The sequence below is a fragment of the Camelina sativa genome, chromosome 17 (genome assembly GCF_030686135.1).
Source record: "Camelina sativa cultivar CO46 ecotype springtype chromosome 17, ASM3068613v1".
NCBI lineage: Eukaryota > Viridiplantae > Streptophyta > Magnoliopsida > Brassicales > Brassicaceae > Camelina > Camelina sativa.
The window spans coordinates 943,413-963,900 of NC_141896.1; the positions used below are offsets into that span (position 1 = coordinate 943,413).

The following is a 20,488-nucleotide window of genomic DNA, read 5'->3' on the forward strand; positions in this document are numbered from 1 at the left end:
GACAAATGGTACCATGTTGTAGTACATATCTTACTTAAATTCAATTCAATTAAGTCAACCTAGATTTTAATTCATATTCTTGTGCTTTAATCCGTTTGGCCATTAATATATGTTTTATATATATATATATATAATTTCTTTAAATCTTATACTTTTAGGTGCGCAATCATACACACTACTCAATAATTGTTTTTATTTTTGTCATCTTGTTTAATATTACTACTTACATTTTTATATTAATGCTTATATTTTACTTATTTTTTTCTTAATATTTGCTTATTTTTTGTTTATTAAAGAAAAAACAAGACATGATATGATCCATGATCATTAGTTATATTCTTTGTAAACTATTTTCTTTTTATTTTATTCTCTCCTGCTGCACTCCTCCCCCCCTTGCAATCCTCCAGCGCCGCTGTGCAATCCTCCAGCACCTCTCTGCAATCCCCCATCACCTTTCTGCACTCCTCCATCCCTTTGCAATCCCCCAGCACCACCGCTCTGCAATCCCCCAGTACCTCTCTGCATTCCTCCAGCACCACTCTGCATTCCTCCATCAGCCATGATTGTTGTCCAAACGATGCTGTTTAAGCCTGCCACCACCGGTGTTCCATCAGATATTGCCACCACCGTGGATCCAGTTATCCCAGTTTCTGCCAGCGTTTTTAACAAAGATGGCCCTCCTAAAAGTACATTCTCCCAGTCGTATCTTCCATTTATTGGATACTTCTTCAATTGTTTTTTTCCAAGAGAACGTGGAAGGTAGACGAGTATAGTGTCTAAATTAGGAATGTTTTGTATATGCTGCATGTATTTCGCATAGTCTATGTCGCATGTAAGGAGGACGAGGACGCCATATGAACACCGACGTGACCAATCAAGCATCCGACTAATGATTTCCTTATCCGCCTCTTGCTTTCTTATTTCTTGAGTATCCCCCTCCTATAATTTTTCTGACAAAAAACATGGAACAAATTTAAAAAAAAAAAATGCTGTGATGAAATGACAATGTTAATAGATATCCATATACTTACTTTCCTTGATTGATGTAAAATGAATACTTTCACCTTCAAGTCCTAACTGAACTCTGTCAGGAACGTCTCTTTCATTGGTATACTCAGCAACAACAGCTTGGATGTCAAAACTGTCTGAATAATTTCGAGAGTGTAGCAAATTGATGATGCTAGGTAGAATCAATTTTAGATCATATAAAGACAGGATATGATCATTAGTTCTATTCTTTGTTAATTATTTTCTTTTTGTTAAATTCTCTCATTTTTGTTTTTTTTTTTCCTATTTTTGTGTTTCAATTTCAGCTGAGCCTAATGCTTATGTTTTAAGATTTCGTGTGAACCAAACCGTCAACCCTGCTTATTTTTTTCATTAGGCTCAGCTGACATATTTAACAAGTTTAAAAGCTTTTACTAATCTTAGGTTGTTTACTTTTGAATTAATTATATGGTAACATTTTTGGTTTAATGATAAGCATAGACACAATTTAGGATAGTTCAAAATACGATGCATAGATTCAGGTATTTTATACATAAGTCTCTAAACAAAGCTTATTCAAACTTCTATGTAAATATCATCTTAGTGAGTAGTGAGTGACTAACAGTAAAATGACCTAATTAATCTTCATAGAGTTAAACAACAAATCTATACTAATAAAAGTAGAAGCTATAAGCTCTTAAAGCTGTCCTCATGAGATTTAAAACAACTACTAGGGATTAGACATGTCATTAATTAATATTTTTTAAAATTTCCAGGATTTTATATATTCAGATTTTTTTTAATAACCAATCAGGATCAGACATCTCAATATTTAACATTTATAAAATTATGTAAACTTTCTATATCAAAATACTTATAAATAAGTGAATGTACAACGTCCCACATCGGCTAGAAATTTTTTAGACAATAGCTGAGAACCAATATAAATAAGGCTAATGTGCTTTCAACTATGAATGAGCAGGAAGCTTAATTTACCAGACATCCAATTTTTAAAATTTTAAAAGTTTAAAATCTTATAATTATTCAGATTTTTTTTTAATTACCAATCGGGATCAGACATCTCAATATTTAACATTTTTGAAATTATGTAAAATTTCTATATTAAAATACTTATAAATAAAAGAATGTATAACGTCACACATCGGCTATAATTTTGTAAGACAACGCTAAGAACCATTATAAATAAGACTAATATGCTTTCAACTATGAATGAGCAGGAAGCTTGATTTACCAAGAGTCCAATTTTAAAAGTTTAAAATATTATAATTATCTATACTAATAAAAGTTGGAGCTATAAGAGCATCATTAGTAGAGAACCATTCACCATTGCTCAAAGAAAAAAAAATTTAATATGTAACTAATAACATATTGACAAGTGTAGGAAAAGAGAGAGCAACGTTGCTTCCCCTAGTAATTTGAGAAAAGTTTCTCTTCCTTTCTTTCTATTTTTTGTATTTTTTAATTACTTTTTAATAAAAGAATTTTGGGAAGTACCCCTCCCACTAATGATGGTCTAAGCTTCTTACGGCGTCCACATAGGATTTTAAACAACATATCAGGATTTGACATGTCACTGATTAACATTTTTAAAATTTACAGGATTTTCTATATTAAAATTTTTAATACGACCAACCGAAATCAGATATCTCAAGATTTAACATTTTTGAAATTATGTAAAATTTTTATATTAAAAACTTATAAATAAGTGTATTTACAACGTCCCACATTGGCTATAAAATTTTTAGATAATGGCTGAGAACCACTATAAATAAGACTAATATGCTTCCTACTACGAATGAGCAGCAAGCTTGAAGGATTGACGTCGCAAGACCCTTGATTTGATGTTGTTTGAGTTAATTTTTTAGGTTTAAAGAAAAAAGATCGACGACGAACACACTTTTTATTAGCTATACATGTGTTCATATTACTTTCTCTGCAAGTAATTTGCAATTTTATAGTATTAAGATTTTGATTCAAGAAGTTTCAATACATGTGGATCTAAAACCGAGTAAGTATACAGGTGAAATATCAATAATTGAGTGCATGTGGTGACTATGCTGATCCATGAAATTTTGTGAGAAAATAGGTAATGATTTTGGTCTTGGAGTTTGATGGGTTAACAAGTTATTAAGTGGGAGAATGTGAGAACGCAAATGAGGAAGAGGAAGAAGAAGAGTATAACGAAGAATCGGACGGTAAAAGTAATAATGATAATTATCATGAAAATTTGACAATAAAAATGACGAGAAAGAATATGAAAAGTAAGAAAACAATGGAAAAAAAACACGAAAACATAGATGGTGGCTGTAATATTAAATATGAGAAAATAAGATTAATTCATGATTTAAAAAGCGTTTCGTTTGTCTGGCCGTAAAAAAATGGATTAGTATATGCAAGGTCACCAGTTCGAATGTCCGATCCGCCTCTCCTGGACGTTCAGTTAAATCCATGATTCTTTTGCTCAGATTTGATTTTTTAGCACAACTGATTTTTAATTTTTTTAAAAATTTTGGTGTATCGGAATAAAAGTTTGGCTTTAATAGTAATTTAAATTTTTCTATAAGATAATAATTCATATTTGTCTTCAATCATATATAATTTTCATCAAAATATATTAAATAAACTCATGCTTAGCATGGGTTCAAAACTGTTCAAAACTTCGTTTAATAAAAAGACTCAAACAATATGATGATCCAGAATCTTTAAAGTAGTCCAACGGGCCGTAAAGCTTTTCTTGTTTCCGGCCCAATAAAAACTATCATGCCAGAAAATCAGTCTTACGCGCATCTGAAGCGAGTACCATTAACGGCTCGATTTCTTACCTCTAAGGAGAGAACGATTAGACGAACATCCAAACAATCCAAATATAATAAAAATCAACTGGGTTTTGACTGTGGCTGCTTTAAACCCTAAAGCTCCAACCTTTTTCTTCTCTGTGTAACAACAATGGAAGAAACTCACATAGAAGATGCAGAAATCCAAAGCAAACTCGAAGTTGCTCCTGCATTGATTTCTGTTCATCCATCTCAGAAATCTGTTGCTGTCTCTGTCGGGTCAGATCTTCGTGTATTCGATCTTATGTAAGCTCTCTCTCTCTCTCTCTCTCTCTCTCTCACTGCCTCTTTCAATTACGTCGTCGATTTTGTTTTGAAACGATAGAGTTTGCTTTTGACTTGAGAGGAGGAATGTTTAGTTTTGACTTGACATGAGAGTGTTTGTTTAGTTTAACCGATTGCTTTTAATTGTTTTTATCGACAGAGAGAATTGTTCTGTTACTTTAGTGGATGAATCTGATGGGTCGTCTCATAAAGATTCCATTAGAGCTATTCGTTATGCTGCAACTGGTAAGCTTTTTGTCTCTGCGGGAGATGACAAGCTTGTTAAGATTTGGTCTACCGAGTCTTGGACTTGCCTAAATACTATGTAAGTTAGCAACAATATTTTCAACTCCTCTAGAAAGCTCCAAGCTTTTTATTTTTCTATGTGTCTCAACTACTTTATGTAGCTTTAAGTTTGCCTAAACGTATTTACTCATAATAATGGCAGATGTTCTGAGAAGAGAGTTCCTGCAGTTGCTATAAGTAGCGATGATTCACATGTTTGTTATGCCGATAAGTTTGGTGTTGTATGGGTGGTCGAGTTGGATGGGATCTTAGAGGGTAAAGTTTTACCTAGTAAGAAGGGTGCGCAACTGCTTTCCCACTACTGTAGTATTATTACTAGCCTGGTAAGATAAACTTTTGTCAAAACGCTTTCTTCTATGGTCTCTCTCTCGGCTCTCTTGTTGCGTTAGGAAAAATCTCAAGTTTTAACTGACTATGTCACTCATTCTCATCTGTTCGTGTTCTTATTTGTAGGAGTTTTCCCCGAATGGTCAATATATTCTTAGTGCAGACCGGGACTTTAAGATAAGGGTAAGCCTAGTCTAATCCACTAATGCACAACCTGTCGCCTTTTTTGCTCGGATTGGTCTTATAGTGGTGATTATGGTTGCCATCACAGGTGACTGTTTTCCCCAAGAAACCTTTAGAAGGGGCACATGAAATACAGAGTTTTTGTCTTGGTCATACAGAGTAAGTGAGAAGTAATAGTTTCATTGTTTTTTACAAAAGAAAAGATTGTAAACAAGATGATTACTGAACAACTATTTTCACATTGTCTTCAATTCTCGACAGGTTCATCACCTGCACAGCATTTGTCAGCGAATATCTCATGTCTGGAAGTGGAGATTCAACTGTAAGTGATCTTAAAGTCTCCCCTCCGATTCTTACGACCAGTGAGTGATGCTTAACTCCTTTCTAATGTTGTTAATTTCAGGTTCGACTGTGGGATATTACATCTGGGTCTCTTCTCGACACATGTGAAGTTAGTACAGTGGTATAACTTTCTATCCTCATTCGTTAGTTGATCTTTTTATTTATCTGGTTTTGTTATCTTCTTAATACTCATCAGAATAATTGATTTCTGTTTGTGCCTATTGAAGGCAGGACATGTAGAGTCTAATGAAAGTGAGACGCCAACCCAAGTCACAGTTACGGACATATGCACTATCCCAAATTCTTCTCTTGCAGCAGTAACAGTTCAAAGGCAAGTCCAATACTTTAGCCCACATACGTTTCTTTTAAATCAGATGTTTGATTGCCATTTTTAATCTCAAATGCAGTTTTCAAGGAATTTTTTTGTTGAGCTGTGATATGGCAGCACATACTCTCTCTATCACAAAGGTATGACTCTTGTTAGCAAATCCAGTAAAATCAGCAAAACCCATAATTTAACCGGGTAAATTATCTCTCTTAGGTGATAAAAATACCTGGAGAAAGTTTCATCCCCACAAGTATCTCTGTAAGTGCGTCAACAAGATTACTATGGATGGTATCAGGAGCCTCAAACCTGCCTGGTTCAAACCATCCTGGTTTTTCAAGGGTTCAGGTCATCTCGTGCATTGAGACCGAATCATCTTCAATCCTTGGAGACGAGCATATTCCAGGAGGGACCAAACTGTTGGAGCAATTGCAAGGTAAAGTTTCAATAGAAGAGAGTGTAATGAGTGCTGCGGCAGAAGCTGTGAGAGCAGCAATGTCCAGCCTTTTGATGAAGAAGCAATACTCTGACGAGAAGAGAGAGTTCAGAAAAAGAACCAGAAACGATAAGAAAACCACACAATAATTGCATTTTGCCAAATTTGTATTTTGTTTTCTGTCTTTCTGATTCTCTCGATGTATCTTTGATCATTATGTAACTGTCATAATTACTATTACAAAACTGTTATTTACTTTTTTTTTTTTTACAATTATAAAATCCAAAAATGACGATCCATGTCATCAACATGCGGCAAGACAAGTGTGAAGTTAACATCCACGTGTTAAGTAGACATCTAACTAATAGTATATGATTCGTTTACTTTCAAGATCCAAGAACGAAACTAAAGATCCGAAGAGGAAGCCTCGAATTAAAAAGAAACACAATAACAAAGCAATGGCACAGCATCAGCATTCTCCTCAAAGGCCAAGAGATCAGGAAAACACACGGCCACATGATCAATACGGCGACGGTTTCAACGTCTCCGGAGATGACGTGACGAGAAAGCAAGGCGTTGGTTTCCCTCAACCCGATCCAACGGTTGCGAAGATGCGATCCGTAGACACGGTTACGATTGGAGAGGCTTTGGAGGCTACGGCTTTGTCGCTTGGTGATAAGCCTGTTAACCGTAAAGACGCAGCTGCGATACAAGCGGCTGAAAGTAGAGCCACAGGTGAGTTTAAGACTCGTCCCGGTGGTCTTGCCGCAGCGGCTCAGGCGGCTGCTGTTGCTAACGAACAGACGGTGTTGGAGGAAGACAAAGTGACGATAGAAGACATTCTCACAGTAATGATCACATTGAAATTACATTTTTGATCGTTTACTTTATTTCATAAAAACATGACTTATAGGGGAGAAGTTGTTGGATTTCATTGTAAAAGTCTAAATTGGTGCATTGGGATTTGTTTGGTTGTGTAGGATGCGGCGGGGAGGCTTCCAGGAGACAAGGTGGTGACAAGTGAAGATGCTGAGGCGGTGGTTGGAGCGGAACTTAGAAGCAGTTCAGAGATGAAGACAACTCCTGGTGGTGTGGCAGATTCCATGTCGGCGGGGGCAAGGCTTAATCAACACCTCTAACTCAGTTTCGCTTCCTTTTGGTATCTCTTGGGTCACTAATGAAAGACTATGAAGTTGTACATGAAGGAATAAAAGAGATTTTTAATCTATCAAGTGGCTCATTTATAATGCTTATAGAAACTCTCCACTCTTGGTTGCAAGAAAATGGTTAGACCATTTGTCCCAACTGTAACGGATCTTTAATGATTAGAGAAGTTCACCTACGATGTTATGGTATCACTCGAATACTCGATAGGTACTTCTTTTTAGTCTAGCATTGTGTAAAAATGCGAATAAAAATCTTACAAGTCATAAGATTGTTTCCCAGTGAATTTAACCTCAATGGGACTAACATTTTTACCGATAGATCTCATGTTTTGTCCAACACCTTCTCTTCCTGGATTCGCTTTCTCTGGATAAACTCCATCTTTCGGGTGAAGATACTGAACCTCTCCGTTAGGGAACACTCTGTAAAACTGGTACTTAATCTTGTACTTTGACCTCAACCTCGTACCTAAAGCCAGACACTGTTCTTTTCTCGCTAGTTTCAACAGATTCGGTCCTTCTCTCATTATCGCAGCTCCCCCTGTTGGCATCTCAAAGATTTGTTCTTTCGGTGAGGTCCATGTGATGACGTAGAATTCTTCTACTTGTGCTTTACGTAGGAGACCTCCTGTGCTTCCGGCGAAGATTGGTGATGGTGTGTTTGGATCTAGCTGCGGGGGTGTGAATCCAACCGGAGCTTCTTCTTTCACCGCAGTGGCTGGGGCAGCAGAGGAGGAATCTGTTTTCTCGGCGCGGATGGCGGTTTTGGTGTAAGAGAGAGACTTGGGACGGTGGCTTGTAGAGAAGAGGTGGAGTTTCTTGACGACGGAAGCAGTGGTTGTTATGGTGGGGCTGAAGATTCCGGCGGCTTGTGTTGCCATAATCTCTCTTTTTTTGTTTTTTCCCTCTCTAAATCTTTCTTTGTGAAGTAAATGAATTAAGATGAAATGGCTTAATAGAATCTGGCAACGAGAGAGTTGATGAGAATCGAACATTTTTGGATAAGGTGATCATATCATATGGACCAATAAGGTTCCAAGATTTGACTCTCCTCTTACCCTTCCTAGATCTTTAACCGCTGTCGTTATGTGAGTTTTGATATGTTTCCTACATGCCACGTAAGACTAGAATCAGGTCAACGTTTTAACTTAATACAATAGACGAGATAATACAGAGTCAATGTTTTGACAAAAAAACAAAACACAACAAAGCAGAAAACACTCTGAGACTAGCTATCGCTCTGAGAAGGCATAAGCCGGAGTCTCTCCTCCGAGACTCGTTCACGATCACCACCAAAGAATCTCTCTTCGGCGAGTAAGGATTGTAAGTCGCTTCCGTTGGCTAAGCTATTGAACTCAACGGCTTTAGAAGGCATCGTTGGGTAACGTCTTTGACAGAAGGTCATCAGTCTTTTAACTGACTGAAGATACTTGCGAGTGGTTTCATCATTCATGATGTGTGCAACACTGTTAGTGAAAATCTTCTCTCGAGCTGAACGTTCATGAATACCAACCATAGTCACTCCAATGGGCCATGGCGCGTTCCCGATAGCTAGTTTGATGTAGTGGTCCATTGCAGCGAGATAGTCTCGCTTTATGCAGTGCTTAACCATCACCATTAAAGCTTGACGAATGTCACCTGGTAAACCCTGCAATTTTAAAGACCATAAATATCATGATCAAGTTCAGGAGACCTCATAAGTAGAAGTATATATTATCAACATTATAAGACAGAAAGAGAGAAACATAATTTGCACCCAACATTCAAGCCTATTTCTCTTCACCTAAATGAAGATAACAGATGCCTCAATGGCCAATTCAAGGTGCTTATAACAGATTCCTACTTGCCATTCTATGTTCTAAATGTCGACCTAGCAATAGAATATTGAAAACTCCTTCTTGTCACAACATCTGAAATAAAAAGTACCCAAACTAATGGAACCTAGGCCCCAATTCAAGATGGTTCTGTAAGCTTATTAGATATAACTGAGATAGTCTACTTCAAAACAGAGACTACTTCCCTAACAATTCCCTTACCCGTTTAGATAGCAAGTCAAGCAAAATGATTAACACGTAAACAACAATGGGAAAGAGCAAGAATCTTTACCTTCTTCCTGCATAAGTTGAAGAGAGGAGTAAGATACCTAGCACACTGCTTAAAAGTGGCTACCATCTTTTTCCCTGTAGCAGTTCTCCGTTCAGTGTTCTCCATAGCATCAAGCTCCAGTTTCCATTCAATCAACAGCTTCTTGTAAAACACAAGAATCTTATCCTCATCGCATAGATCCTCAAAGTTAGCTTTCAAACGCTCCATATCTTTATCAGCATCAACATCACTCGATTCACCACCACTAAGATCATCTTCCCTCGTTTCACCTCTGTCACCTTGATCTCTACCTCTCTCATCTCTACTCTTCCTCTTTCCCATGATACCACTCTTCTGCCTCTTCTTAAGCTCTGCGATGTCACGCAAGAAATCATTCGTCTGTCCTTCGTTCATATCGCTATCAACCTCGAACAATCCTTCCTTCAACACGTAGTTGAGTCGATCGAGCCGCGCTTGATCGTCTTCTCCGAAGAGAGTCATCGGCTGCTTAAGGAATCTCAAACGACGAATCACTTCCTGCCTCGGGAGAGTTAGGTTTTCGATGTTTCGCTCGTCGGTTAGGGATTTGGAATCGGCGTTGGCAGCAGCAGCAGCGTCTGATAAGGAAGACGCAGATGCAGTAGCGTTAGAAGAACCAGGAGCACCGGATAGTTTACCATCTCCACCACCGGCGGCTCTCCGCTGAGCTTTAATCTCGTTCTCGCGTCGTTCTTCCTCTCGAAGCTTCTGGATTTTCTTCTGCTCGATCTCAGATCGTTTGAAGAACTTCTTGCCACCAGATTCCTCATTTAGCTTCTTACGTTTCTTCAGAATCTCTTCCCTAAGCAGATCCATCTCAAGGTTTCTTCTTCAATCGCCGCCGAGAGGATTTGATTCTATCTAAGATGGTCGCCGACGACGGGAGGTAATGAATTTTGCCTATATTTTATATGTAAAAAAAACATATACATGACGTCATCAGTGTTCTAGGCCCAAATATAAATGGGCTTTATTAAATTTTCTAATTGGCCCATGTAAATAGCTTTGTTGTTTCGTCTTTCGTTCTTCCGAAAAATCAATCAGACGAAGCTCGAAGGGATTTGAGAGAGAGAGAGAGAGAAAGAAGAGATGACGACCATACGTAGATTCAGCTGCAACGACCTTCTCCGATTCACTTCTGTGAATCTAGACCACCTTACTGAAACAGTAATCTCTCCGTGTTTCTTATTCGTAATTTTTGGTCTTATTATTGCTATCCACTGATTTTTTTGTTTCGTGAAACAGTTCAATATGTCCTTCTACATGACCTACTTAGCGAGATGGCCTGACTATTTTCATGTTGCCGAAGGTCCTGGCAATCGTGTCATGGGTTACAGTAAGATAATCTTTTTTCCTCTTCTATGCGTTTGTTTAGGAACAGTTGTTGTGAAATTTCGTGGAGATCATGTTTACTTTTAGGTTTAAACTTAGATGATAATCTTTTCTCCTATTGATATTATTTCTTGGTTATCAGGTGGATATAACTGGAATGTTATTAAAAATAGGAAGAGTGACTGTGTTTGTAACTGATTAACATGCGGAGTTGTAAATTCTTATTGATTGTTCCTTTTTGTTTGATGTATAAGGGTTTAAACAAAATTCTAAGCTATCTCAGTTGTTTTGTGGAAAAGGGATGCTTTAATTGTGCTTGTATTAATTCTACATCTGTAGTTCGTGGTTTTAGAAATCTTGATGTGGGGTAGAAGAGTCGTAGGAAAGCATGGCTTCTAAATGTCCATAGAATGAGTTATATCAAGGTTCAACTTTTTCTGTTTCTCAATGTTTCTAGGTCTAGTTATGCTATTCTTTACTGGTACAATATAATCTTCAGTATTGTTCTGAATCTTTGAAGTTCTGTTCTTGTGGTGCCTTGTTACTTGACTGGTTCAAGCCGTTTGGCATTGTTAAGAACATCAAAATTTAATTTTGGGAGAGGGATTTCACGAATTTAAACCTTCTTCCTCCCTTTCCGTGGTATAGTTTGGAAAGGGACCTTGGAAGTATAGTTAATCCATTCAAAGGACTGAGAGTATAACTAAACCTTTGGATATTTGAAACTTAAGCAGTATCACTGAAAATGTGCTTTTGTATAGTTGAAATGTTATGGTTGATATTCTTGAGAATCCACGTAAGTGGCTTATTTTGTTGTTCCTGATTTATCCCTCTTATACAAAAATGGAGGAACTATAGCTGTATGAGAGAGACTTCAAACATATATGTAAACTTCGTCTAATGAATATCATTTTAAATGCATGTGTCTAATGTTCTATATGCTTTCAGTTATGGGTAAAGTTGAAGGACAGGGTGAATCCTGGCATGGTCATGTGACTGCCGTCACTGTCTCTCCAGAATATCGCAGGCAGCAACTCGCAAAGAAACTGATGAACCTTCTGGAAGATATCAGTGATAAGATGTAAGACTTAACAAAAACAAAGCATCTTCAGTTTTAGTGTTCTCTTCTCTGGTAATTTCCGGGATCCTTAATGATTATTGTTCTCCTGGCTGTTGATTGCAGTGATAAAGCCTACTTTGTGGATCTTTTCGTAAGAGCTTCCAACACGCCAGCCATCAAGATGTATGAAAAGGTAATATATTTAGGATTATAAAATTGGTTAGAAGCCTCATAATCTTGATGACATTGTAAGAAGTTTAGAACTTTCCAAATGGGAAATGCACACAGTTTACATATTTCAGTTTATTATTGTCAAACCTCCTTCATAAAATTCTTCGTTAATGGCCATTTTGATATAAAACTAACCGTTTCTCTTTCTTTTTTGGCAGCTTGGCTACATAATCTATAGGCGTGTATTACGCTATTATTCAGGAGAGGAAGATGGATTAGGTGAGACTTTGATCCACTTCTTTTTTATCAGTGATTCGCCCTTAAATTTTTTTTTTTTTAATTTAAGCTTAAATCGTTTGATCTCAATAAAAACAGATATGAGGAAGGCATTATCAAGAGATGTAGAGAAAAAGTCTGTGATTCCTCTCAAGAGACCTATCACACCTGATGAACTAGAGTATGATTAAGACCCTCACTTGACCAAACTGTTAAAATACTGAATGTTCTTTTTATTTGCATCAAAAATATTCCAAGATCCTTTAGATGATGATTGTATGTGACAATTGTGTGGTTTCGTATCTGAATTTTGATTTTTCCATTTCTTCCACACAAATTTATAATTACTTTGATTCATCAAACTTTAATTAAATTGATAAATATATTGGTTTGAAAAATAATTAATCGCGCCGTCTGTGTTATAGCATCATTAGCTTGAGATGGGCCAAGCCGATATTTAAGAGATAAGAAAACTAATCAGAAACACAGAAGAAGAAATCTCACTTTCTCTCTCTCTCTCTCTCTCTCTCTCTCTCTCTTCCATGAGAACTCTAATCTCTCACCGGCAATGTGTGACGTCACCGTTTCTTATCTCCGCCACAACACCACCGTTTCCTAGCCGGTGCTGCCGATTAACTTCGTCATCGTCCTTTTCTCCTTCACGTCATAGGCGTCTATCTTCTCTCTCGATCAGAAACGTTTCGCATGAATCCGCCGATCAGACTTCTTCTTCTTCTAGGCCGCGAACTCTTTACCCTGGTGGTTACAAGCGTCCCGAACTCGCCGTTCCTGGTCTACTTCTCCGACTAGACGCGGATGAGGTTATGAGCGGGAATCGTGAAGAGACTCTCGATTTGGTCGACCGTGCGTTAGCTAAATCGGTTCAAATCGTTGTAATTGATGGCGGAGCTACCGCCGGTAAGCTCTACGAGGCGGCTTGTTTGCTGAAATCACTTGTCAAGGGTCGTGCTTACCTCTTGATCGCCGAACGTGTTGATATCGCCTCCGCCGTTGGTGCTACTGGTGTTGCTCTCTCCGACGAAGGTAAATTTAATTTCTGCAACTTCATTCGATGCAGCTCCCTAGTAGGATTTTTTCATTACTATTTTCATGGAGAGTCCGAATTTGGTGGTTGAGATGTCTCCAAATGCTATATGTACAGGTCTTCCGGCCATAGTGGCGAGAAACACATTGATGGGAACCAATCCCGACTCGGTAGTTCTTCCTTTGGTAGCTAGGATTGTGAAGGATGTTGATTCTGCTCTAAGTGCCTCTAGCTCTGAGGGTGCTGATTTCCTTATACTGGGATCTGGTGAAGATGAACAAGTGGGTTTATTAGCGGAATCTTTGTTGAAGAGCGTGAAAATACCGATTTTTGTGACTTGCAGAAGCAAAGGAGAAGAAGAAGCTAAAGAAGAATTGCAGTTGCTGAAATCAGGCGCTTCTGGTTTTGTTATATCGTTGAAAGATCTGCGTTCTTCTAGGGATGTAGCTCTTCGCCAGTGTCTTGATGGACCTTATGTTGTGAATCATGAAACACGGAACGAGAATGAAGGCATCCTTAACGAAAAACCATTTGGTGAGGCTACTGACTTGCTGGAGAAAAAGAATTCTGCTGGCTTCATAAAATTAGAGGACAAACAGAAGCAAATAATAGAAATGGAGAAATCAGCATTGAGAGAGACGATTGAAATTATCCAGAAGGCGGCTCCACTGGTGATTTTTATTTAACACATTTGGTAGTTAAAGTCAGTTTTCCTGAAATGGTTTTAAGCTAAATTTTCTGCGGTTATAATTTGGTTTAATTTGCTTCTTGGTACTGTTTTTCAATAACAGATGGAGGAAGTCTCCCTTCTAATTGATGCAGTTTCCCGGATTGATGAGCCGTTTTTAATGGTTATAGTGGTAATTCTGCACTCAACTCCGTCAAATTGTGGTTCCAGGAATTTGCATTGGTATTAGCTCTATATTCATTAGAAACATCTTTAGTTACATATTTTTGCCAGCACTGAATAACAATGGGCATGCTTCTAGTCACTTCTTCTTGTAGTGCTTCCCAATATTGTGCTGTCTATAAATTATTCAGATGAATTATCATCATAGTCCCCTCTGATTTTGGCACCGTCTTTCTCACTGTCCATGCTACTATTCCTATTTGCTTTTAGATTTGGTTATAGGGGAACTGCATTTTTCTTAACTGTACCATCCGCTCGTGGAGACGTGGACATAGTTTTCTCGCTTTTTGTAACTTGTGACTTCCGAGTATGCTGTTCTTCTTGCTATTTGGTGGTTATAAGAGTAAATAAATTATCGTGTAATTCTGTTGAAGCATTGCATGCGATTTCCATAGAATTCTAACTACTCCTATCTTCTTCTGCATTGGGTTTTTAAATTTGGAGAATGTTTATAGTGGGACAAGTAGCTTTTATGACAACATAGTTTTTTTTATATAACTAAGTATTTTATTGGAATCCATGATTTTGTGGTACTAGGGGGAGTTTAACTCCGGAAAATCAACGGTTATCAATGCACTTCTTGGGAAGAGATACCTCAAAGAGGGGGTTATCCCCACTACCAATGAGATCACTTTTCTGTGCTACTCAGACTTGGAATCCGGAGAGCAACAACGTTGCCAAATGCATCCAGATGGCCAATACATCTGCTATCTTCCTGCACCAATACTTAAGGATGTGAGTCATTCAAACTTCTACCATCGTGTGCCCTTAACTTTTTTAAAATTATTTGGAGGAATTGACTGGGGTTGTTCTCCTTTCGAACAGATAAATATCGTTGACACACCTGGGACCAATGTGATCCTTCAAAGGCAACAACGTCTTACAGAAGAATTTGTTCCACGGGCAGATCTGCTTGTTTTCGTTCTTTCTGCTGACCGCCCTTTAACTGAAAGTGAGGTAGAAGTTACTGTTTTTCGTGGCATGTTTGTTGTTGTTGCTTTTGCTTAATACCTGTCTGCCTTAGTAGCTGGTTAAATCTGTTCTTTTTCACAAAAGTATCAGTAAAGTCATGTATAGACCATCAAGACCTTGTGTAGGGAAGGGGAAGTTGTCACTAGGTTCAATGCTATTGTGGTAAGCTTAGGCCAAGACACATGAGAAGTGAATTGTTATTGGGTACAGCAAAACTGATTTTACGTCCGTAGCAAATTGTATGTACATGGTCATTAATGAAAGTACTGATTCTATAGATTTTTGGTTTTTATTTTAAATATCCGCAGAAGTTCTCAAAAGAGGAACAAGCTTCTCAGTGTTATCATACCCATGTCAATTATATCTCTACGTCTACAGCTTCCTGCTGTCATAATTGTACTGTAGGCTGATTTACATCTCATTGTGTTTGTCAGGTTGCGTTTCTCCGGTACACACAGCAATGGAAAAAGAAATTTATGTTTATTCTGAATAAATCTGATATCTACCGTGATGCTCGTGAGGTTCATCAGAAACAAGATTTATGTCCTTCCCTTAATAGTTTCTGTAGTCGCTGAATTTTCTTGCCTAAATATTAATTTTACTGCTGCAGCTTGAGGAAGCTATTTCATTTGTTAAGGAGAATACACGGAAGTTGCTTAATACAGAAAATGTGATATTGTATCCGGTGTCCGCACGGTCTGCTCTCGAGGCGAAGCTTTCAACAGCTTCTTTAGTTGGCAGAGATGATCTTGAGGTTTCAGATCCTCGTTTTAGTTGGAGAGTCCAGAGCTTCAATGAACTCGAGAAATTTATTTTTAGCTTCTTGGATAGCTCAACTGCTACCGGGATGGAGAGGATAAGGCTTAAATTGGAGACACCTATGGTGATTGCTGAGCGTCTCCTTTCTTCTGTGGAATCTCTTGTGAGGCAAGATTGCCTAGCTGCTAGGGAAGACTTGGCTTCAGCAGAAAAGATTATCAATCAAACTAAAGAATACGCGCTTAAGATGGAATATGAGAGCATTTCTTGGAGAAGGCAGGCTCTCTCGTTGGTATAAATTTTATTAGATATATCTTATTGAATCACGTAGGAGGAAATTGGAATGTTCTAACTTGGCTTTTTGTGTTTTGTCGTCTGGATTTGATTGCAGATTGATAATGCCAGATTACAAGTTGTTGATCTAATAGAAAATACCCTGCGACTATCAAGTCTCGATCTTGCGATCTCCTACGTGTTTAAAGGGGAAAACTCGGCCTCAGTAGCAGCTACATCCAAAGTTCAGGGTGAAATACTCGCTCCAGCACTCTCAAATGCTAAAGTAAGTCTGATGCTTTGTTCTTTGAGTATTGCCTAACTGTGGAGGTCTGAGATATGGTCTCTATTCATGCAGAAATGAAATATTGTCTAAGTTTGTCTTGTTGTCACCTGATTGATGCCTGGTTACTGGTTTCTGACCCTAAGGGAATTGATTCTGGCTACTCATAGTGCCTTCTATTTGTAACCATTATCTTTTTTCCTGTTTGAACATTATGTGAGGAATTATTTATTTGTTTTTACATTTTACTGGTGTGCAGGAATTGCTTGGAAAATATGCTGAATGGCTACAATCAAATACTGCCCGTGAAGGAAGTATGTCCCTGAAATCATTTGAAAAGAAATGGCCGACATATTTCAATTCGAAAACTCAATTGGGCATAGACACATATGACTTGCTTCGGAAAACTGATAAAATCAGCTTGAAAACGATACAGAATTTGAGTGCCGGAACCACATCGAAACGATTGGAACAAGATATTCGAGAAGTGGTGAGTTTCAAGTATTAAATACTTTTATTCTAACTAGAATACAGTCGATTAAGGTGTCATGATCTTTTATCATTGTTTAGTTGTGCCATCTGTTCAATCCGAACCTAAGTCCTGGCAGAGATGTTTATTCAGTACCGTATTTTCCCAGATACTTTGTCTGATTATTCAAGAATCAATCTGAGTGACACTTTTGACATAATAGAGTTTTGCTTGCCTTTTGTAGTTCTTTGTGACAGTTGGTGGGCTTGGAGCTGCGGGACTATCTGCATCACTTCTAACCTCAGTGCTACCCACCACACTGGAAGATCTTCTTGCACTTGGTCTTTGCTCCGCTGGAGGGTAATAACACCTTCTCTAATTTCCCCTCTTTGCATACTTTTTTTTTTTGCAATTAGAGGCATATTATGATTTAAGATATACTGGCTGCATGTATAACATAATCGATGTTGCAGGTATGTGGCTATAGCAAACTTCCCATATCGAAGACAAGCTATAATTGGTAAAGTGAATAAAGTGGCTGATGCATTGGCTCAACAACTAGAAGATGCTATGCAAAAGGATCTTTCAGATGCGACGAATAATCTAGTAAATTTTGTGAATATCGTTGCCAAGCCTTACCGAGAAGAAGCTCAGCTAAGACTTGATCGTCTTTTAGGAATTCAGAAAGAACTATCAGATATTAGAAGTAAATTACAGTTGCTACAAGTTGATATTGATAACCTTCATGTATTACGAGACGAGATGAGACTTTAGCTGTTCCAACACAATGTCGGGTTTCCCCTTCTTGACATTGTTCAGTGGGGACAAGTGTATGTACTTTGTCATAATGAATAAGACCTGCCAGTTCCAACGTGACTCACTGATAGTTTATTGAATGCCAAATTCAAAAGATTAGAGTGGTTCTTGAAAGAACCAACCAATAGCATTATGGGCATGAAACCCTGGTATAATGGTTTTTTCCTTCTTTTTTCAGATTGATTGTGATATGAATAACTGGATGAACTCGAAGCTCAGGAGACTTGTTTGGGAGGGAACATATTCTTCGGTTCTGTTTTCAAACTGGATATGTACTTCACATCACAGGTTAGTATATAAGTTGACTCATTTTTTTATGTCATTGGGATTTATGTTCTCCTGGAGTTCGTGAATAGCTTGAATAAAATTCATATGCAATCGATTCTCCGCGTAGGGCATTTAAAATTTCTTGTTAATGTACTAATCTCTTGACTTTAGTGACTTAAATATGGAAAAAAGGATTCGTAGTATAGGTTTCTATGGAGAGTAATTCTCAGCATATGCTAGCTACGGTTTAGAAAGATAAAAGCGCGTAAATTTCTTCTCTAGGTAAGGATTGGTTCAAAAAGTTTTAAATTCCAAAATTGGTAGAATAAACCTTAGTTAATGCTTGATACTGGAAATTATTTAGAATTAACGTTAGACTAGCATTATATAAAAGCTTGTTCATAGGTTCCTTGCTCGTTTTCTAATGAAAGTCTCAGCTGTAATCTAATGACATGTATGCTTGATAACCAAACCTTTTATTTTGTTAAAAACAAAGAGAGAATATTATGTATGGTCAAAAGTTAAGAAAGAGAAAATCCCCAGTTGACATGTTTTTGTGTAAGCATGAAATAGATTCCACCTTACTTTGTTGCTAAAGATAAATAGACTAGCGAAATAATATTAAAGTTGCAGAAATTTGGACAACAAAAAGAAAATTTTGAAGGGATCTAGCCTTGGATTGTCCTTTTGAATTGGGGACCAGAAGTGGAATGATGATTCAGAGAAAGCCCACCTTTTTTTTGGTTCTTGTTTCAAGGTTTTGCTTCTTCTGATTGGTTTACACAAATCTAAAACTAAAAAAGGGGAAAACACTACGGAAAAACAGCGATTGGCGAATGCAAGATTCGGATGATCAGGGAGGGCTCACTAGAGAGAGAAAACAAAGGTACAGATTCTTGCCTATAGCTTTAGTTACCTGTAAGTTACTACACACGTTGTTAACTCGGCTTTGTCGACATTTCAGTACCAAAAACCTTTTGTTTTCACAACACATGAAGATTTGAAAAGTTTTCCTCACTTGAAATGGAAACTTCTTTTGCTACCCGTAGCTTTTTCATCTACTGTTCCATTAACTGAATATTGTAATAGACATCACTTACTTACCATCTCTGTTAGTAATAGTATGAGACATCCTTATTATCTATGTCCTGTGACTGACCCTACATTTATTACTTCTTTGAGAACCTATCGACTAGAGAGGAGTCACTCTCTAACCCAAGCATTGATTCGTGCTCCGTAACACGTTTCCCAATAAGTTTTCTACTACAGGGCCATACATGGTTTAAAATCATTCATTACAGTTGAGGTGTAGATTAATCATAAGAAGAAAACTCAGTTTTCGCATGTTGTACTTCCTTTATTTTGGATCTGGTTACAATGTACCAAGAAGTGTTAGGAAACTGTCATAATGATCTTGTGGTGCTGCAATATCAGAAACACAATCTCGAGGATTTGGACATGAAACTGATTTCGGGCCGTTGTTCTACTTTTGATTGGTAAGTCTGTTACTACTGCTTTTGTTTGATTATTGGCTTACTCTAACCAATTTCGAAATAGAACTATAGAAGCATGTACTCGATAAAAATGCCGCGTACAGTATATGGTTATAATCGGTTTAATACTCACATCAAAAAGGGAAATTGTTTGTATATATACATAGGTATGTTGATTGTAATTGTTTATGGTTCATATTAGTTTGCATTTACAGTTTCAAGTTGGTAGTGTAACTTAGGTCCCAGGAAAGTGTGGACTTCGAACTCTTTGTCTTTGTGATTTCTCTGCCTTCAATTATTAATTTTTGGAAACATTCATCAGTGAGGGCATTTTGGTCTTTCATTGTCACTTTCGAAGGCAAAAGAATAACTGGGATTATATATAGAGCGTTGGGTACGGGCGGTGTGATCGGATGATATATTGTTATCCTGTATTCGAGATTTGGTCTGAACGGATCCGTATGTGAGTCGCGCATAAATACTACCGTTTATGTGATTCATTGTTCAGTTCAAATTTCAAATACTACCGTTTATGTGAATCTTGTAGACACAGTTGATTTCACTAGATCAAGTTATAGCCACAAAATTTGAGGAAAAACCCAAAAATAAAAAACATCTCAAGCGACTATAGGTTAGGTGAGCCTCTTCAATAGGGTACTTTCACTACATGTTTCTTTTTTTTCTTCTACTGAATTTAACCGGTTAGAAAACAGTCCGGGCCGGTTATTTAATACTACTGATTTTTTATGTTCTTAAGATAAAGAATGTAATTTTCGTTCAAAAAAAATAAAAAAAAATAAAGAATGTAACTTTAAGAATTTGGTCGATCGGTTAAAAAAATTACAGCCAAAAGACAATAGTTGGCAGAATTTTGAGTTATTGCTTTACAAATTTGCTACAGACTAAAGCTGTAATATGGTAAAAGGATTATACTTTTATTCGGAAAAGATCAATTATGTTGGTATCAAAGTTTAACAAATAGTTAAAACAAAAAAAAAAAAAAAAAAACAAAAAAAAAAAAAACTGTAACGTTGTCAATTGTGGTGAGAA

The 20,488-nt window shown here is 37.3% G+C and overlaps 6 protein-coding genes across 14 annotated transcripts; 4 read left to right on the forward strand and 2 right to left on the reverse strand.

The window, feature by feature from the left end:
- Window positions 1–3,802: 3,802 nt before the first annotated feature.
- Window positions 3,803–6,298, forward strand: LOC104754431 (uncharacterized). The gene is made up of 10 exons (XM_010476627.3): window positions 3,803–4,088; window positions 4,267–4,431; window positions 4,555–4,735; window positions 4,866–4,922; window positions 5,011–5,081; window positions 5,184–5,244; window positions 5,326–5,385; window positions 5,492–5,595; window positions 5,672–5,732; window positions 5,806–6,298. Exons 1-10 carry the CDS (start codon window positions 3,955–3,957, stop codon window positions 6,172–6,174), a joined length of 1,263 nt encoding a protein of 420 aa, XP_010474929.1. The 5' UTR covers window positions 3,803–3,954; the 3' UTR covers window positions 6,175–6,298.
- Window positions 6,299–6,335: 37 nt separating this feature from the next.
- On the forward strand, window positions 6,336–7,253 carry LOC104754430 (late embryogenesis abundant protein 3-like). The gene is made up of 2 exons (XM_010476625.3): window positions 6,336–6,873; window positions 7,006–7,253. Exons 1-2 carry the CDS (start codon window positions 6,397–6,399, stop codon window positions 7,162–7,164), a joined length of 636 nt encoding a protein of 211 aa, XP_010474927.2. The 5' UTR covers window positions 6,336–6,396; the 3' UTR covers window positions 7,165–7,253.
- On the reverse strand, window positions 7,243–8,069 carry LOC104754429 (photosystem I reaction center subunit II-2, chloroplastic). Its single transcript, XM_010476624.3, has one exon. It carries the CDS (start codon window positions 8,067–8,069, stop codon window positions 7,446–7,448), a length of 624 nt encoding a protein of 207 aa, XP_010474926.1. The 3' UTR covers window positions 7,243–7,445.
- LOC104754428 (uncharacterized) lies at window positions 7,321–10,216 on the reverse strand. The gene is made up of 3 exons (XM_010476623.3): window positions 9,295–10,216; window positions 8,247–8,836; window positions 7,321–8,150 (listed from the first exon to the last, which is right to left on the reverse strand). Exons 1-2 carry the CDS (start codon window positions 10,126–10,128, stop codon window positions 8,417–8,419), a joined length of 1,254 nt encoding a protein of 417 aa, XP_010474925.2. The 5' UTR covers window positions 10,129–10,216; the 3' UTR covers window positions 7,321–8,150; window positions 8,247–8,416.
- Window positions 10,217–10,300: 84 nt separating this feature from the next.
- On the forward strand, window positions 10,301–12,473 carry LOC104754426 (N-terminal acetyltransferase B complex catalytic subunit NAA20). The gene is made up of 6 exons (XM_010476622.2): window positions 10,301–10,479; window positions 10,558–10,648; window positions 11,593–11,725; window positions 11,828–11,897; window positions 12,094–12,154; window positions 12,251–12,473. Exons 1-6 carry the CDS (start codon window positions 10,402–10,404, stop codon window positions 12,340–12,342), a joined length of 525 nt encoding a protein of 174 aa, XP_010474924.1. The 5' UTR covers window positions 10,301–10,401; the 3' UTR covers window positions 12,343–12,473.
- On the forward strand, window positions 12,432–17,738 carry LOC104754425 (putative transmembrane GTPase FZO-like, chloroplastic). Of its 9 annotated transcripts, none has more exons than XM_010476620.2 (11): window positions 12,432–13,195; window positions 13,314–13,867; window positions 13,988–14,056; window positions 14,644–14,841; window positions 14,932–15,063; window positions 15,513–15,599; window positions 15,689–16,129; window positions 16,229–16,396; window positions 16,653–16,883; window positions 17,107–17,222; window positions 17,336–17,738. In XM_010476620.2, exons 1-11 carry the CDS (start codon window positions 12,694–12,696, stop codon window positions 17,634–17,636), a joined length of 2,799 nt encoding a protein of 932 aa, XP_010474922.1. In that variant the 5' UTR covers window positions 12,432–12,693; the 3' UTR covers window positions 17,637–17,738. The 9 variants fall into 9 exon arrangements, 6 of the variants coding, with proteins under 6 accessions (XP_010474922.1, XP_087352364.1, XP_087352362.1 ...); XR_015587313.1 differs by having other exon boundaries at window positions 12,573–13,195; window positions 16,469–16,883; XM_087496238.1 differs by having other exon boundaries at window positions 12,573–13,195; window positions 13,988–14,106.
- Window positions 17,739–20,488: the final 2,750 nt, after the last annotated feature.

Bases quoted from the DNA above. Each gene is read 5' to 3' on its own strand.
- LOC104754428 (XM_010476623.3), bottom strand. From the start codon at position 10,128: ATGGATCTGCTTAGGGAAGAGATTCTGAAGAAACGTAAGAAGCTAAAT. The intron at 8,837-9,294 runs GTAAAGATTCTT...TTAAAATTGCAG, and splicing joins TCAACTTATGCAGGAAGAAG to GGTTTACCAGGTGACATTCG.
- LOC104754431 (XM_010476627.3), top strand. From the start codon at position 3,955: ATGGAAGAAACTCACATAGAAGATGCAGAAATCCAAAGCAAACTCGAA. The intron at 5,082-5,183 runs GTAAGTGAGAAG...AATTCTCGACAG, and splicing joins TTTTGTCTTGGTCATACAGA to GTTCATCACCTGCACAGCAT. The intron at 5,596-5,671 runs GCAAGTCCAATA...TCTCAAATGCAG, and splicing joins GCAGCAGTAACAGTTCAAAG to TTTTCAAGGAATTTTTTTGT.
- LOC104754430 (XM_010476625.3), top strand. From the start codon at position 6,397: ATGATTCGTTTACTTTCAAGATCCAAGAACGAAACTAAAGATCCGAAG. The intron at 6,874-7,005 runs GTAATGATCACA...TTGGTTGTGTAG, and splicing joins CGATAGAAGACATTCTCACA to GATGCGGCGGGGAGGCTTCC.
- LOC104754426 (XM_010476622.2), top strand. From the start codon at position 10,402: ATGACGACCATACGTAGATTCAGCTGCAACGACCTTCTCCGATTCACT. The intron at 10,649-11,592 runs GTAAGATAATCT...ATATGCTTTCAG, and splicing joins CAATCGTGTCATGGGTTACA to TTATGGGTAAAGTTGAAGGA. The intron at 12,155-12,250 runs GTGAGACTTTGA...CAATAAAAACAG, and splicing joins AGGAGAGGAAGATGGATTAG to ATATGAGGAAGGCATTATCA.
- LOC104754429 (XM_010476624.3), bottom strand. From the start codon at position 8,069: ATGGCAACACAAGCCGCCGGAATCTTCAGCCCCACCATAACAACCACT.
- LOC104754425 (XM_010476620.2), top strand. From the start codon at position 12,694: ATGAGAACTCTAATCTCTCACCGGCAATGTGTGACGTCACCGTTTCTT. The intron at 13,196-13,313 runs GTAAATTTAATT...CTATATGTACAG, and splicing joins TGTTGCTCTCTCCGACGAAG to GTCTTCCGGCCATAGTGGCG. The intron at 16,397-16,652 runs GTAAGTCTGATG...ACTGGTGTGCAG, and splicing joins CAGCACTCTCAAATGCTAAA to GAATTGCTTGGAAAATATGC.